At 41.1% G+C, this 16,757-nt stretch overlaps 1 protein-coding gene across 1 annotated transcript; it reads left to right on the forward strand.

Moving 5' to 3' along the window:
* Nucleotides 1–209: 209 nt before the first annotated feature.
* Nucleotides 210–14,134, forward strand: LOC146646809 (protein FAM163A-like). Its single transcript, XM_085391422.1, has 5 exons — nucleotides 210–539; nucleotides 1,238–1,291; nucleotides 11,304–11,325; nucleotides 11,434–11,548; nucleotides 13,060–14,134. The coding sequence occupies exons 4-5, from the start codon at nucleotides 11,456–11,458 to the stop codon at nucleotides 13,429–13,431; spliced, it is 465 nt and encodes a 154-aa protein (XP_085247548.1). The 5' UTR covers nucleotides 210–539; nucleotides 1,238–1,291; nucleotides 11,304–11,325; nucleotides 11,434–11,455; the 3' UTR covers nucleotides 13,432–14,134.
* The last annotated feature ends 2,623 nt before the right edge of the window (nucleotides 14,135–16,757 follow it).

A 16,757-nucleotide genomic window follows, 5' to 3' on the forward strand; every position in this document is an offset into this window, starting at 1 on the left:
ACGACCCTCTGCCCCCCCACCACTACCATCACCACCCCTTCCACCGTCCTGTAAAATGATATCACACGGTACAGCTGACACAGTCTCACTCTTCCCACTGTTCTTTCTACCCCGCCCCACCGGGCACGGCGGTAGCAGGTGCCGAAACGCCCCCAGAGAACCTCGCTGAAAACGCGGCCATGCCGAGCGGTGACACTCTGCAGCCGGACTGCCGCCTGGTCTCATCCGTCTTTAGCGCTTCACAGAGCGGTCGGATGCCATGAGATTTCCCACAGGCCCTCACTGGCTCCATGCTGTGAGTAAAACCGTGGTCAAGAGGGGATAACCAACGGCGGATAATGACGTGATGATTCCGGTTGTAGAGCCAGCACAGGGGGGCTCCGGGCACCTTTAATGACCGGTGCTGGAGAGGAAATCACTGGACTTTATTGTCTGTGGAGCCGCGTAACACCGGACCGACAGCGGTGCAAATAAGAAGAAGGGAAGAAAAGAAAAGAAACGTCTCTCTAACAGGTTGCTGAGACATTCAGTCCGAAAAGGTAGGGCATGACTGGATTTACAGTCATCCGCGCGCCACTTAACAGCTGTGCGCATTAATTTATCTGCTTAATTGAGTAAAATGAGGCTAATCAGTGATGTAACAGCTGTTAAATTGACCTCCAGCCGCCAATTCGGTTAAAGCATTAGATGTGTTTATATCGTAAAAGTAAGGATTTTCAATTTTATTTCGCCCCCCAAAAAAGAAAAAGAAAAATCGCCTCTACTGTAGTAGTAGTTTAGACGTTACTTGAAATGATGTGGACAGTAAGGTGAGTAAAATCGATTTTTATTTTTAGAGGGTTTAACATCTATCTCACAGCTCTTTCTAGTAATTTTGCGCACAGTTGTCTGATTGCATTGGACTAGGATGAAAAAGATGTCAGAGGTTATTGTGGCGTGAATGACCAGAAAATGTGCTTTAATTTGCACGATTATGACAACTTCCATATGTCTTATGAGGTAATATGAGCACTGACAGGGGGCAAAATGTGTCAGTGATTGTGTGAGCGATTAATGATGTGAAAATTGATGGATGAGTGGATTTTTGATGGGAATGCAGACAGATCCATCCCCACTTTGAGACAAACTCGTTCATTTACTGTAGCCGCAGTGCTGACCACATCACATGCTGGGGCCCTGAGGCATCTCTTGAAATCATTGTTATAACTGATGTCAGGTCTTTTTTGGGGTTTTCCAGGGGGGATTTGCAGCACAGCAGAGAATGCTCTCCCCCAGATGCTGACTTCTAAAGGTAAGGGTGCTTTTGGTACAGCTATGTCTCTGGCACTGTTTGTTACAGGAAGCCAGCACTGTAAACCTTTGGCCACAAGTTCGTGCAGTGCCTCTGATCTCTATTCTGAACCTCTGGGCAAACTGTGCAAAGGAAAGTTGTGTTTCTGCTCTTGCTGTGGATCTTCAATTCTGATCTCAAGAGTGTACTTGGATTTCTGTATAACCCCCCTCCCTCCTTTTTTTGGCATACTCTGAAAGAAATTCATCCCCAGAACCCCTGAGATGCATTCAGTCATAAGTAATGCAAAAAATAATTGACAATGAGGTAATTAGGACATGCGGTAACCGCATCAAACGCAACAGTCATAAGGAAAAAAGTGTATTTCTGAGACTCATTTTCTGAGTATTTCATAATGAAATCTAGCACACACACACACACACACACACACACACACACACACACACACACACACACACACACACACCACCTTCCTCCCTCTGGCTGCCTTTGTTCCCTTCTGCACCCTTCTGATAGTGGGTGTTTCTGTCTTAGATGTGGATGTGTTCCTCTCCTCACACGCTGAGATGAGTGCTTTCAGAGGCAGACAAGGCAGAAAAGTCCCCGATTTTACTACCTGGCTAAATTGTCCTGTGATGGAAAAATATTGTTAAAGGAATGATACCTGAATAATTGAAGCCCCGGGGCTTTAAAATTGCAAGGACCTGCTGTGATTTGCGGCGCAAAGTTGAAGGCCACCTCAACGAAATATTCATATCATTATTTAAGAGTGGGTATATCATTCAGCCACTCAGGCACTGCCACCTTCTCCTGCTTCCCTACTCTCCCGTTTGATCCCTCCCTTTCCTTCTCTCTTTCTTCCTTTCTCCATTTGTAAACTCATCTCTTTATTTATAAAAAATTAACCACATGCTAACCCTTATCCATATCTTCTAGCTCTTATTAAATAAGAACTTAAAAGGCATATATTGAAAATCTTGCATACCGCCTTTCTGACATAGTAGTAGTAGTAGCTTTAGTAGTTTTTCAATGATATGTATATAAGTTTTGAGCAGTTAGACATCCATTCATCCATCTTCTGATGCTGGATGCATCTCTGGCTCATCTGGAAGGACATCAGGGCGTTCCCAATCCAGTCGAGAGATATAATCTCTACATCATGTCCTGGGTTTGCCCCTGGGCTTCCTTCCAGTAAGACATGCCCGAAGCACCTCACTTGGGAGGGACCAAAGAAATGTCCTGGACAGATGCCCAAACCACCACATCTGGCTCCTTTTGATATTGAATAGTTGCAGCTCTTTGCTTTCAGGCTCAGGTCTTTGTTCACCACAAGAGAGTGACATAGTATTCATTCTTTCATGAAAAAGACCCCCTGATACTTAAACTCATCTAATTTGGGCAGTGCTACCCATGAACTAGCCTAACATTCAAGTCTGTCCTTTCAATGATACATAATTTATATTAATCTTTCACTAATCCACTCAAACAAGCAACCATAAATGGATAGGAGAAATCGACAGAAGTGGACAGATCACGATAGTTGTGTAGTAACATTTCTAGGGAAGTGCACTTCAAGTTTTAGCATACGTTTTCAGAGGTGTGGTTATGACACTTATACAGTATAGATTTAACACAAAGTCCCTGTTAAGCAGTCCTGGTAATACTGGTATGCAGGTTTTGTTATCTTCAAAATAACTAAGCCACATGCTTTACTCTCTCTCCTGTAGGTTGCCTTTTGTGCTCACGCCCACTCTGCCCCTCCCTGCACCTCGTTCTTCCTCTTAAAAGGGAGTTTTTCCTTCCCACTGTGGCCTACTGCTTGGCTACAGGGGGTTGTGTGATTGTTGGGCTTTCTATCTAATATTGCAGGGTCTTTACCTTACCACATAAAGCAATTGAAATAATGTATACAGTAAGGTGCTGTTGTGATTTGGAACTATATAAATAGACTGAATTGAACTGAACGAATTAAATTTCCTCCCCATTTCCAGCCTTTGCTGCAAACCTAAGCTAATTTTCCTTTTAGCTTCAGATTGACTGAACAGATACGGGATCACTTTTCATCTAATGATCTGCCGTCATCCACTGCTTTACTGTATAGCAGAGAGTTTTCTAATTAAAGTTTCCTGTCATAGCTTCTCTAATTTCCACAGTTCACTCAGGCATCACATGGGAGAAGAACCTCCCAGCTTCACAACACTAATCATCACCACATCGTCCCACATGAAAGTTCTGAGGGAAGCGGTGTTTTTTACCTCTTCAGCATTCGATCAGGGGTGTTTTTGGTTGTGGGTGCGTGCGTGTTCATTTGCATGCAGCTGTATGCGAGGATCGTTTCATTTCCCGCAGAGAAAACGAATTAAAATATGACACCTCTCTCTTCTGCCTCTCATCTCGTGCTTTTCACTGTGTTAAGAGATGGCAAAACTGCTAAATATAGTTCTGCAAGTGGAGTGTGAAACCTCTTCACCTCTCTCAGCGTTTCTAACATTGCGGAGGTCGAAATGAGAGGATTTTGTGGTAGCATGAACAAAGGTTTAATCATCTTTCTAATGAACTCTTCATGTGCATGTTGTATGTGAACGAAAAAGGGAGGGAGAGGAGAAAAAAGCAGAACAAGAAGAAGAAGAGCCACTTTTCTTATCTGTGATACAGCAAGGCTAATGTGATTTTTAAGTAATACTAATTATAAAGTATATCCTAGAGACGAATATAACATCAGGGTAAATATGGTGTAATGCAGTATAACAGATTTAGTTTTTCTTAGCATGTGTATTTGTGTTAAAGTTGATGATTTATTGTCTTTGCATGCAAGAATTCCCGGTTCTTGGTCTTTAATGGCTTTTCACAAGTAGAGAAGAAGAGGAGGCCAGTCAGAGACTATAGCAACTCAATGCCTTGTATTTTCTATGAGGAAGGTTCCCAACCTGCGATTGTTGACTTTATCTGCTGTATCATTAACCCAGACTCCAAAATTCAGACAGTTGAGTCAACTTGCTGGCTGTTTCCATACAGATGCGTTCGCTCGAAATATAAGAATAACTTCCCAAAGGATCAATAAAGTTGTGGTATTGTGGTTGAATTTTTCTTTCTGAGTCTTTTTCTTTCAAAGTCAACTATCTGGTAAAGATTTTTTTTTTTTTTTATGCTCACAGATTTTGAGACTCGGATGTTCAATAAAGTCATCTCTCTATGTTCTTTCTGATTAATCAATTAATCAAATCGTCTACAAAAATGTCAGAGAATTCCCAGAAGATGGCAGAAATTTTAGAAAACCACCAAGGACAAATTCTTGATGCCTAAGATCATTCATAATAAATGAAATCTAACAGTGTGTCCAATATAAAGCAAAAAGCATGACCTGATTTAAATTTTGTCCCATCGAGGTTTCTCCTTGTGCACCTCTGAACCCTTCCAGCACTGCTGCTATGTTTAGATCATTAATTGGAAGTCCTGTTTTTACCTGTTGTATGTGCCTATTTGCGGCAGCACTATGAACCTCAAATCAAGCACAAACTTCTCTTTAAAACTCAGCCAACCTGTGAGCCAAGAATCATCACTGCTGATGAGAAGCAGGTGGTCGCCACAGTGAATTCTCTGCCTGTCCCTAGCATCCCCCACTGTCACACCAACCTACTCCGTGTCCTCCTTCACTTCTACACTTTGTGTCAGTCCCACCATCTCCAAACCATACCTCATAGCATGTCTCCGTACTGTTTTGTAAACCTTCCCTTTCACTCTTGCTGCTATCCCTCTGTCACAAATCATCCCTGACACTCATCTCCACACACTCCACCGTGCTTGCACTCTTTTCCCCTCTCCGTTACACTTTTCGCTGGATGGCGGACCCCCAGATATTTAAGCTCATCAACCTTCTCTACATCTACTGCTTGAAGATTCAGTCTTACACCTGTCTCCCTCTCAATCAGACATAATCTTTCATGCTTCTTCCGACTTTCAGTCCTCTTCTCTCCAGTGCATATCGTCACCTCCCCAGGTTTTCCTCCACCTGCTCTCTTCTCTCGGTACAAATTAATTGACAGTGAAAATAATAATGAGCTGAAGCCAAAATTGAATTTTTGCCCAACCCTGCTAGATGCTCAGTGTTTTGAGTCAAGAGTGACAATGTTGCTGACTGCTTAAGAGCCTCCCTGTCTCTCATTTGCACATATACTTTACATCATTTCTTGGCAACTCTCAAAATCCCTGCAAATCTCAGGGATTTACATTTCCTTCAGCACTGCTTTTTGTACAGTGAGGAAGTGGATCCTTTCTTTCTGTGATTGAAGCTGACTTGACAGATACACTTTGTATAACTAGAGTGTGCAGGTCACCTGGGACTGGTACACATAATGACTTTATGTAGCTTCTGTGTTGTGGAAATCAGATGCCTGTTGGCTCCTCTGAGACAGCTTCATCCCCCTTCTTCAGTGTCACTTGTCCAAGTCAGCCACTGACAGGATTGTGGCAGATCCTTCTTTCAGACCACAGTTAAATCTAAGGGTTTTATGTGGTATTATGAGTGTGTGTGTGTGTGTGTGTGTGTGTGCTTCCCAGCTAAATCAGACAGCTCTGAACCCACTGGGAGTCGTACATGAATTGTGTTGGATAAGATGACAGCATTAAAGTTGAGTCTTCCAACCTCTGTCACTTGGCATGTTTGTCTCTCCAGTCTACTGGAAACTCTCTAATCTGAGGCTTTACCTTAGCGCTCCCTCTCTAGCATAATTTGGTCGCGTGTTAGTCAAAGTGACTTATTTTTCTTTCTAGAAAGATTCCATTGCTGCGCCTTTGTTGATATATTTCAGAGAAGGTTATGAATTTTGCATGCATGTGCCACAGTAGTTGCACACAGGTCTTAAATTTAAGTCGATAGCCTGAGCCCGGAATGATGTATGGCATGTTGGAAAAAGTAGGATATTCTTCAAAGAGTAAATGAGAGACAAAGAGAATGAAGAAAAGATAAGATGCACAAAGAGGAGTAAGGAGACATGAGATTGTGAGCTAGACGGGGAGGGGATGGAGAAATGGGGAGCAAAAGAGACTTCACATCGCTTTTAACGACATTATCGCGGTCCATGGTGTATATAATTTAGTACGATGACGCAATGGAAGATACTGCAGAAGGGCGCTCTCTGAGAGGGAGGCTCACATACTCATTTCAGGCCGCACATATAATGAAAGAGATCTAGTGCTTTATGTGATTGTACCATCTATTTAAAATAGAGATTCAAGTTTATTCATTGTTCAGGGTCATTAACCTCATTAATGATACATCGGACAAACAAAGGGACAGAGCAGCAAAACCGCTCGCTGGCAGCTGACCAAGCCACCCAATTATGAACTATTCTTTTTATTTAACCTTCCTGCTGAGATTTACCAGATGTCAAAATATCAAATCCCAGAACAGTTAAATCTATTAATTAGTCAATGAAATGTAAATTAACTGCAAATTACTGCTTTAGAAAGCTCACAGCTTTCACAAACGTGCATTAATATAAAGGGAAGTTGGGTTTTTTTGTTTGTTTGAATCCATTTAATTGGCATAATTAAATGCTGTTACTCCAGTGAGAAATATCTGGATGTTTTAGTTAATCAAGTTGAACGGTAGATAAATAGAGTCTTCTGGTGTTGTAATTACTATAATGGCAGTGCCTAAAATGAATATTTCTGCCCGAACGCAGCCATGCAAATTTGTCTAAATTAATGTCGAAATCATGAAATTTAAAAGCTGATATAAGAGGTCACTCTCTGAGCGGATTAATTTGGGTATTCTGCGCCGTGGTTGTTTGTTTATTTAGTATTTTGATGTCACTGCCAGTAAAATGAAATTAAGACATCAACACACACACACACACACACACACACGGGGTTCTTTATCGCTCGCACGCAGCTAATTTAGTGCTTTCTCTAGACAGGCTTGTTTAGAAGCAGATCTTTTTGAGGCGAGACAGTAAATTTGCTGTGCGCTTTGGAGATAAATATACGTGCATCTGCATTGATTTATTTCTTTTCTTTTATTTCTTTACACTGCTTTGGTTCTTTTGTGTCTCAGTGTCAATCAGATCGGTTTGCTTAAGGTTATTTACCTGCAAAGCAAAGAAAAGGGGAGAGGAATTGGGTTCATGTGACAGTATGCCCTGATAATATCCAGGAGATTTCATGGTGGCAGCTATCAGCGCAGCAGTGAGAGGTGATTTTGAAGCTGTCACAGTAAAAAAAGGACAAGCGACATATCGCTTGAATGTATTATTATTATTATTATCCTGAAACTGTGCTGCACATACTTGTATGAAATGCCACACATATTATTAGCATGCAGAGAATGTGCTGCTGCATTCAGCAGATTAATTCAACCACACGTTGAGTGTTATTTTTCAATTCAAAACAGCTCCCAGTTGTTTTAAGTATTCTGGAGTGAGCGTGATTCATTCCTTTGTATGCCTATTTATGGGTTATATAGAAAGAACAGATTCTTTGTCATGAAATAGCGGCTGTAATACAAACCCACCAGCCACTTCATTAGGTACATGTGGCTTTACTCCTTTTTGCATTCAGAGCTGACTTAATTCTTCATGGCATAGATTCAACTGGATGCTGGAAACATTCTTCAGAGGCTTTGGTTTGACGTGATAGCATTATGCATTTGCTGCAGAAATATTGCTTGCACATTCGTGATATCAATCTTCCATTCCACTCCATCCCAAAGTTGCTCTATTGAACTGAAATCAGGTGACTGTGGAGGCCATTTGAGAGCAGTGAACTTACTGTCATTTTCAAGAAAGTAGTTTGAGATGATTTGAGCTTTGTGACATGGCGTGCTATCCTGCTGGAAGCAACCATCAGAGGATGGGTACACTGTGGTCATACTAGGATGGACATAGTCAGGGACAACACTTGTGTATGGAGTGGTGTTTAAACAATGCTTGACTGGCACTAAGGGCCCCAAAGACTTCCAACCTTTTACATCACCAGCAGCAGCTGGAACTGTTGTGCTTTCATGTTGTTTATACCAAGTTCTCAACCTATTATTCTAATTACTTACAGAAATCAGCAGAGCAGGTAACATTTTCCAGTGTTTTATTGGCTAATTTTGGTGAATTGTAGCCTTAGTTTCCTGTTCTTTAGATGGCAGGAGTGGCAGTGGGTGTGGTCTACTGCTGCTACAACAGAAGACCACACACACTGCTTCAAGGATTTGATGTATTATCCCTTCACAGATACTCATTTGCATACCTTTGTCGTTATAAATGTACTTTTCTAAGTTGCCTTCCTATCAATATGAAGCAGTCTGGCCATTCTCCTCTGAGCTCTGAAATCAACTAAGCACTTCTTCAGACTTGAGCTGCAATGCATTGGGCTGCTCCCACCTGAGTGGCTGATTTGTATTAACAAGCAGCTTAAAATGTGGCCTGGGGGTGTATTTTATAAACTACTTTTAGACATTTTAGGCAACCACGTGTGTTATTTAATTTTTAAAAGCCACACATTATATAACTACACTGTATTTATGGGCTAAACAGTTGCTTGGTTGAATATAAATTACATAATTACAGAATCATAGAAATTATCAGCGGCATAGCACAACAGCTGCTATGTAGCGTTTCTCATGCCAAACATTTCCTCCTGACAGAAGCCTCTTTTTCTACCTGCAGGAGTTCCAAAGAGAGGTGATTTTGAGAGTAACAGTCCTCAGGCCTGCTATGGTTTCCTACCTCCTTACATTCTCCCGCTGTCTTCTTATGTGTGTGTTCGGTTGGTTTGTTGGAATTCAGACCTGACGGCGCCTTGAAAAGATTATTTTTGCTCTGAGCACTTAACCTCTGAAAATTAAAAAAACAAAAAAACATTAGCCTGGAGGCTATAGCCTGCAGATGGGTTACAAATGAAAGAAATAGTTCAGTATTGCAGCTCAGCATTCCTCTCATGTTAGTTCACTGAGTGTTAAGCAGAAGCTGGGAGGGGATGAGCTCAGCATTAAGACAGCATGCAGTGCTAAACAGCTACCCTTCATGTGCCAATGTTTAAAAATACAACTACTCTCTTGTTTTATCCCTAAAAAGCAAATGTCAAAATTAGAATTTGTGATATCCTATTTATGCACAGTACCCTGCAAAAATACAGGGAGTGCAGAATTATTAGGCAAATGAGTATTTTGTCCACATCATCCTCTTCATGCATGTTGTCTTACTCCAAGCTGTATAGGCTCGAAAGCCTACTACCAATTAAGCATATTAGGTGATGTGCATCTCTGTAATGAGAAGGGGTGTGGTCTAATGACATCAACACCCTATATCAGGTGTGCATAATTATTAGGCAACGTCCTTTCCTTTGGCAAAATGGGTCAAAAGAAGGACTTGACAGGCTCAGAAAAGTCAAAAATAGTGAGATATCTTGCAGAGGGATGCAGCAGTCTCAAAATTGCAAAGCTTCTGAAGCGTGATCATCAAACAATCAAGCGTTTCATTCAAAATAGTCAACAGGGTCGCAAGAAGCGTGTGGAAAAACCAAGGTGCAAAATAACTGCCCATGAACTGAGAAAAGTCAAGCGTGCAGCTGCCAAGATGCCACTTGCCACCAGTTTGGCCATATTTCAGAGCTGCAACATCACTGGAGTGCCCAAAAGCACAAGGTGTGCAATACTCAGAGACATGGCCAAGGTAAGAAAGGCTGAAAGACGACCACCACTGAACAAGACACACAAGCTGAAACGTCAAGACTGGGCCAAGAAATATCTCAAGACTGGTTTTTCTAAGGTTTTATGGACTGATGAAATGAGAGTGAGTCTTGATGGGCCAGATGGATGGGCCCGTGGCTGGATTGGTAAAGGGCAGAGAGCTCCAGTCCGACTCAGACGCCAGCAAGGTGGAGGTGGAGTACTGGTTTGGGCTGGTAGCATCAAAGATGAGCTTGTGGGGCCTTTTCGGGTTGAGGATGGAGTCAAGCTCAACTCCCAGTCCTACTGCCAGTTTCTGGAAGACACCTTCTTCAAGCAGTGGTACAGGAAGAAGTCTGCATCCTTCAAGAAAAACATGATTTTCATGCAGGACAATGCTCCATCACACGCGTCCAAGTACTCCACAGCGTGGCTGGCAAGAAAGGGTATAAAAGAAGAAAAACTAATGACATGGCCTCCTTGTTCACCTGATCTGAACCCCATTGAGAACCTGTGGTCCATCATCAAATGTGAGATTTACAAGGAGGGAAAACAGTACACCTCTCTGAACAGTGTCTGGGAGGCTGTGGTTGCTGCTGCACGCAATGTTGATGGTGAACAGATCAAAACACTGACAGAATCCATGGATGGCAGGCTTTTGAGTGTCCTTGCAAAGAAAGGTGGCTATATTGGTCGCTGATTTGTTTTTGTTTTGTTTTTGAATGTGGAGATGTTATATTGGTTTCACTGGTAAAAATAAATAATTGAAATGGGTATATATTTGTTTTTTGTTAAGTTGCCTAATAATTATGCACAGTAATAGTCACCTGCACACACAGATATCCCCCTAAAATAGCTAAAACTAAAAACTACTTCCAAAAACATTCAGCTTTGATATTAATGAGTTTTTTGGGTTCATTGAGAACATGGTTGTTGTTCAATAATAACATTATTCCTCAAAAATACAACTTGCCTAATAATTCTGCACTCCCTGTATGGTGATAATCAACTGCAGCTCAGCGAAAATATGACAAAAAAAATCTCACTATTTGAACCCAATAACGATGTAAGTAGACCTAGTTTGGGGTATGGACAGACTTCTGGCAAATACAGTTTGTAAAGAGTAAATAGTCTTATAAATGTTTCCTGTTCCAGAGTTTGTCATTTGATTCAATCAGAAACAGAATCGTTTGAATCATATTTGCTCGAAGCAAAGCAGCTTTGCTTTTTTACATCATGAAAACCCAGAAGGACTTTTATTTTGGAAGAATGGCATTTGTGCATTTTTATCAGTTGCAATTGTATAATAATGGCATATAAATACACTAATCCAGCCTATTTTGGTTATTTTTTCAGGCATTAGAAACCTTTGCTGGACGTAAGTATGCTAAATATTCTGCGGAAGTTATTCTAACATTACTGAAATCCAAATGTAATTCTTGACTCATTTTCGCCTCTTTTCTGTCTTTGTTGATTCTGTGTGAAGGGTTTGATGGAGAGCTGGTCGGATGTCAGCGGGAACTATTGTCATAACCGGAGGAATACTTGCCGGAGTGATACTGCTGTGCATTGTAGCAGTTCTCTGTTACTGTAGACTCCAGGTATTACTGTGCACGTTCATGTTTCTTGGTCTTTTAGGCAGTTTGCTCTTCACCCAAAAGCTCTTTTTACATTACTGATGTTTACTGGCTTAACAAACTCAACTAACTAATCTAGTTTGTGACCGTGTGCAATGAACTTGCAGTCTTATTGTCTTTGAAATACTTGCTTCAAAGATGGGCACCACTCGCACTCAGCTGGCATCTTAAAAGCCAGTGAAAAAATGGCAAATTGACACAGTCTGCTATTAGTCTGCAATTAAGTAGGGTCAAGTTGGCAGTTACTTGCTATCTGTTTGATATAATACTGTGATAAATTACTGCAAATCTGTTGCCATCTACATGCACAGTAATTCACACTAATTGGAAATTCGCATTAAATTGCAATCAGAGTCCAGACTGAACTTCTCAGGCTTGAAACAGAAAGGTTTCCACACATAGTGTTGTGTCCAGGATTTTAATTTACTAGCAAAATATCATAGACGCTAGCCACTTGCTTTTATTAATAAATATAACCACAAGGCAGAGCTGGTTGCCAAACAAACAAGTTGGTAACCAGCTGGATGAAGTCACCTTATCCAAAGAGACCCATTGCAGACTAGTTGCACTTGTTGCCACATATTGATTTAGCTGATTGCAATCTGTGTGCGTTTAAAAATTAAGATATAAAATTCATTTCAATGCAATTTTATTTACATAGTGCCAATTTAAAGCAACAGTCAGCCAGTAAGGTAAAGACAGACAATTATAGAGTAAAAAAACAAGAAATTTAAATCACCAGACCACCAACCAAGTTGGCAGACTTCAAAAAGTAGTAACAGGGATGAGTACTCAGCTGTCTGACCGTCCAGCTGTCATTGTCCATGTCCACAACAGAGTAAATTCTAGGCTTCAGTCAGATTGCAATAGTTAAAATAGAAACAATCAAACAAACAAGCAAAAGTGGTTGCTGTGAGATTGAGGTTGTCGAGCGCTCAACCTGGAGGCGACCTACTTCCAATCGTTCCCTAAATTTGCCAAAAATTCACTTCAGTCACCGGGCAACTCAAGGATGTTGCAGTCCTATTTTTAATCTAGTGAGACTGAGCCATAACCCAGTCTAATTGTCTGCCACCTTAACATGGTTTTCCACATTCTGTCTCATTTATGTAACATAGCACTCTAGTACCAAGTCACAGCTGGATCTGGTTACAATAAAAGCAGATGTGGTGGCCAGAGCAGTCAGTGGTTCAACATTTGCACAAAGCACAGTGCAGACTGCCCTTCCAAAGCCTAGTGACAGCTGTCTGAGTATACTGTCAGTCTTTTCACCTGCCTCTGAAAAAAAAACTACTTCTAAGTATTCCCACCATGTTAAACTGAATTTTGTTTGTCACTGTTCATATTTTGATTTTGATATCACAACTTTATTTTGCTGTGATAAAGCAATCAGAATCACAGAATGTTTAAGAAGACATCCAAACCCTTGTTCTTCTTGCTCACACCCTGGTGCCTTCTTTGTCATCCTCCTGCAGTATTACTGCTGTAAGAAAAATGATTCTGAGGTGGACGTGGCCTCCATGGCAGGACCGGATCCTCTCGCTCACTTTCCATGCAACGCCTGCAACGCCCTCGCCATGGACGGCACTGCCATCACCCCCGTCTCTCTGGATCAGCTGGATTCGGGTTCTCACCACTGCCCCAGCTGTTCACCGTACACCCTGCGCTCGGGACTCACAGACGACATGCGTAACGGAGGGGAGCGTCTCGGCTTCCATACTTACTACGAGAACCCGTCTGTATCTCTTCCCCTGTCGGTTCACCCTCAGAGCTCCTCCCCTCTGAGCTACTGCAGTCCCTCGGACACGTTTCCTCCCCCGCCGCGCTCCTACAGCACTGACGTCTGACCTTTGCTTCACTGTACAGGCACACACACACACACCTACAGCGTCTAGCACATGCCCTTTTGTTTGAGACTAACTTCAGGTAATTGATTAGAGGACAGCACAATTATACACACATGCCCATATTACTGTACATGCCCACATAATTTGAAGGGAAGTGACCCATAAACTAAGCCTACTGATAGAGCCCCATGGTGGGTGACAAATCTGGGCATGATCTGCAGCAGGGAAATATTACATAAAATTGGCCACATTACTCTTTAAAAAAACTCATATTTTAATCTTAGTACGACTTTTACTTAAACAAAAGCTATAAAATGTATAAGTACCATTACAGTTAGCATCTCATTGAGCCCGGTCACACATGATAGTGTTTTTAGTAAATGGCTCAAAGGTTGGAGCTAGTCTACACACTCTATAAATGCATCTGGGGCAATGAAGTCATTCAGGTTACATATGATCAGGGACACATAACAAAGCTTTTAGTACAGAGTAAGCTCAGACAGTCCCCAGGTAGAAAAACAGGCGAGGTTTTGGGGCGTTAAAGTCATTTAGGCTACGTTCACACTGCAGGTCTTAATGCTCAATTCCGATTTTTTGATCAAATCCGATTTTTTTTGTCTGCTCGTTCACACTACAAATAAAATGCGACAGCAAACGCGCTCTAGTGTGAACGCTCAAAGCAGCCCGCATGCGCAAAAGAAGATGTCACACACAACGCGCTCTGTTTAGACCCAGAGCAACAGTATTGTTTGACTGATGGCCCTTAATATAAAGACTTCGGACTTCACGTTTCCCAATTTTTGCTTTAAGTTATTTTGTTATTTACATAATAATGTAAATAACCTAATAATGATCCTTATTGCTGTTTAAGAGAGGAGCGGTGCTTCAAAGATAGCTGCAGATTTCTGTCAGAATCTGCAGATTATACAGTACAAATAAAATGTTTACGTTGTCTTCCCAACAGTTTCACTGACATCTACACTGGATGGCCAGGAAGCGTTCGCGATGTCTTCTCGGGCGCTTCTCTGGCGCTGATAATTGGCTTCAGTCTTGTGTCGGTGACGTAAAAGGCGGATTTAATGCGACTTGACCGTTCAAACAGCAGTCGTTTTCTAAAACATCGGATATGTATCGGATTCGGTACCACATACGAAAGTGACCCAGATCGGATTTGAAAATATCGGATTTGCGCCGTTCACACTGTCATAGCATGATCGGATATGGGTCGCATAGGGTCAAAAAAATCGGATTTGATGCGCTTTCGCCTGCAGTGTGAACGTAGCTTAAGTCATTAAAAAATTGTGACATATAGAATTTGTTTTTTAATTTCTGTGAAGTTTTGTGAATGTAATTATGTAATTTATAGAGAAAAAATGCATTCAGTTAGACAAGAAAAGGCTTAGTACTAAATTACAAACATGTTTTATTAAACTCAGTGGAAAAGCAGGACATTATTTGCAAATTCTGCAACTATAAGTCATTCGGCAGTTATTTATGGCTCAGGACCTCAGTTGCATTAGATTAGATGAACACAGAGTTTATGATCTCATGTTCAGCTCATTCTCTGGCAAATGCATCCTGGATGCAGGGATCTAGTAAAAACCACCATTTTTCCGGCAGCAGACAAATGTCAGCCTAATCTGAAGAATGACAAAGTTACATAAACACACATAGATATAGTGCTGCATCTATCATTCACCCTCAATGTGATTAAGATTAACCACATAAATACCTTTCTGTTAGGTGTGAGCACTTTGAATATATTTTTAGCAGCATTTTCCACTCAATAAATCAAAAGTGACTGCTGATGACGAGGAGACAGAGCTGAGACACACGAAGAAGGCATGCGCAACCCCATATTTGAGCATCACTTCAGTTATTCTTATTCTTTTCTCCAGTTTCTCCCTTTTTCCCTGTGTCACAAAGGATTAATGGTAGTGTGAACCTCTTACCACTGCAGCTTACACTACATGAGGGCTAACAGCTATATAACTAATGGAGCTTAACTGTTTTTATCCAGAAGAAAGACCTGACGAGCGAAGAAGGAACTACAACTTTTTAAGCCTTTTTTTGTTCTTCTTGCAGATTACCAGAAAGTCTGTGAGAAAAGTGTCAGTTTTGTCTGTTTCTGTTTTCACTTCTGACATGAAATTGCCATGAAACTGAAGAGAGTTTGTTCCGCAGTGTCTTCCATAGAAGCTGATGTATTTACCTTTTCTGTGCTTACAGATTGTGACGTGTGAAAGCAGATTTTTAGACGTGCGATAAGCAGAAAAGAGAGATGCTGTACCATATTTAATGATCTTAAAGCTTAGGTTTTATATCTATATATGAGCCATCATATCTGCTACAGTACAGTAATAAGATGCAGTGTTATTGCAGTATATGCCTGAATCTATATATTTTTTAAGGAGTATTGTCATTTTTTTGTGAGGGATGTTCGGGTTTAGATGTATTTCAGTACTTTTCTCTTCAGTTTTGGCTTCTTTCTGTGTTCCTGTGCACTCCTGACAGCTGCACAGGAACACAACTGTGGAAATGGCAACTCAGTTTAAACATAAATTGTGCTAGAGGTGTGAAAAACACAGGAAAATGTGTGAAACAGTGATGTTGAGTATTATTGAACATAGGCTATTATTTAAGATCTAAACTATATTTATTCACTCTAATGTCACATTGTTTTCACTGAGCTCTAAGCTTCATTATATTTCCTTTTTTTCTTGATCTTACAGACTCGTTCAGACGTACGTCCTAAATTTTATGCAGTACTGTGGAAAAGTCTTGAGCCACATGTCATTTCTTTATAGGAAAATGGGAAATGGGTGCAGGGATGTCATGAAACATACACCGACATACACAGAAATATAGTTTATAAGGCAAAGAAAAAAGTTTGTAAAATTCTAGCAAGCCCAAAAGTGAATTTTTGGGTATGACCATTTTTACTCTTCAACACAGCCTGAATGCTCTTAGTCAGCTTTCTTGTAATTTCTTTGAGAAGTCTTCAGGAATAGTTCTCCAGGCTTCTTGAAGAACATTCAAAGCTCTTCTTTGGATGTTGGCTGTTTTTTATTTCATTCTCTGTAGGTATGATCCGTTATAGTAATAGCAGTAAGTCCAGGCTCTCGGTAGTCCAACCCATGACTGATGACCATAGGGTACTTTTCAGCGTTCATAATTCCATCAACTTTAACAAAATCCCCAACACCGTTCACTGAAATACAGCCCGAAACCATGACAGAGCCTTGCTGTGTTTTACAGATCGCTGTAGAAACTCCTGATGACCTGTTTCTGCTGATTTTCAGTCCAGTTCTTGTGTAATTTAGCAT

The sequence above is a fragment of the Rhamphochromis longiceps genome, linkage group LG19, assembly GCF_057381845.1.
Source record: "Rhamphochromis longiceps isolate RC_006_pf linkage group LG19, R_longiceps_female_GT1.1, whole genome shotgun sequence".
NCBI classification, from domain to species: Eukaryota; Metazoa; Chordata; class Actinopteri; order Cichliformes; family Cichlidae; genus Rhamphochromis; species Rhamphochromis longiceps.

Excerpts from the sequence above, each read along its gene's own strand:
- LOC146646809 (XM_085391422.1), top strand. The coding sequence starts at position 11,456 with ATGTCAGCGGGAACTATTGTCATAACCGGAGGAATACTTGCCGGAGTG. Across the intron at positions 11,549-13,059 it reads TCTGTTACTGTAGACTCCAG|TATTACTGCTGTAAGAAAAA; the intron begins GTATTACTGTGC and ends ATCCTCCTGCAG.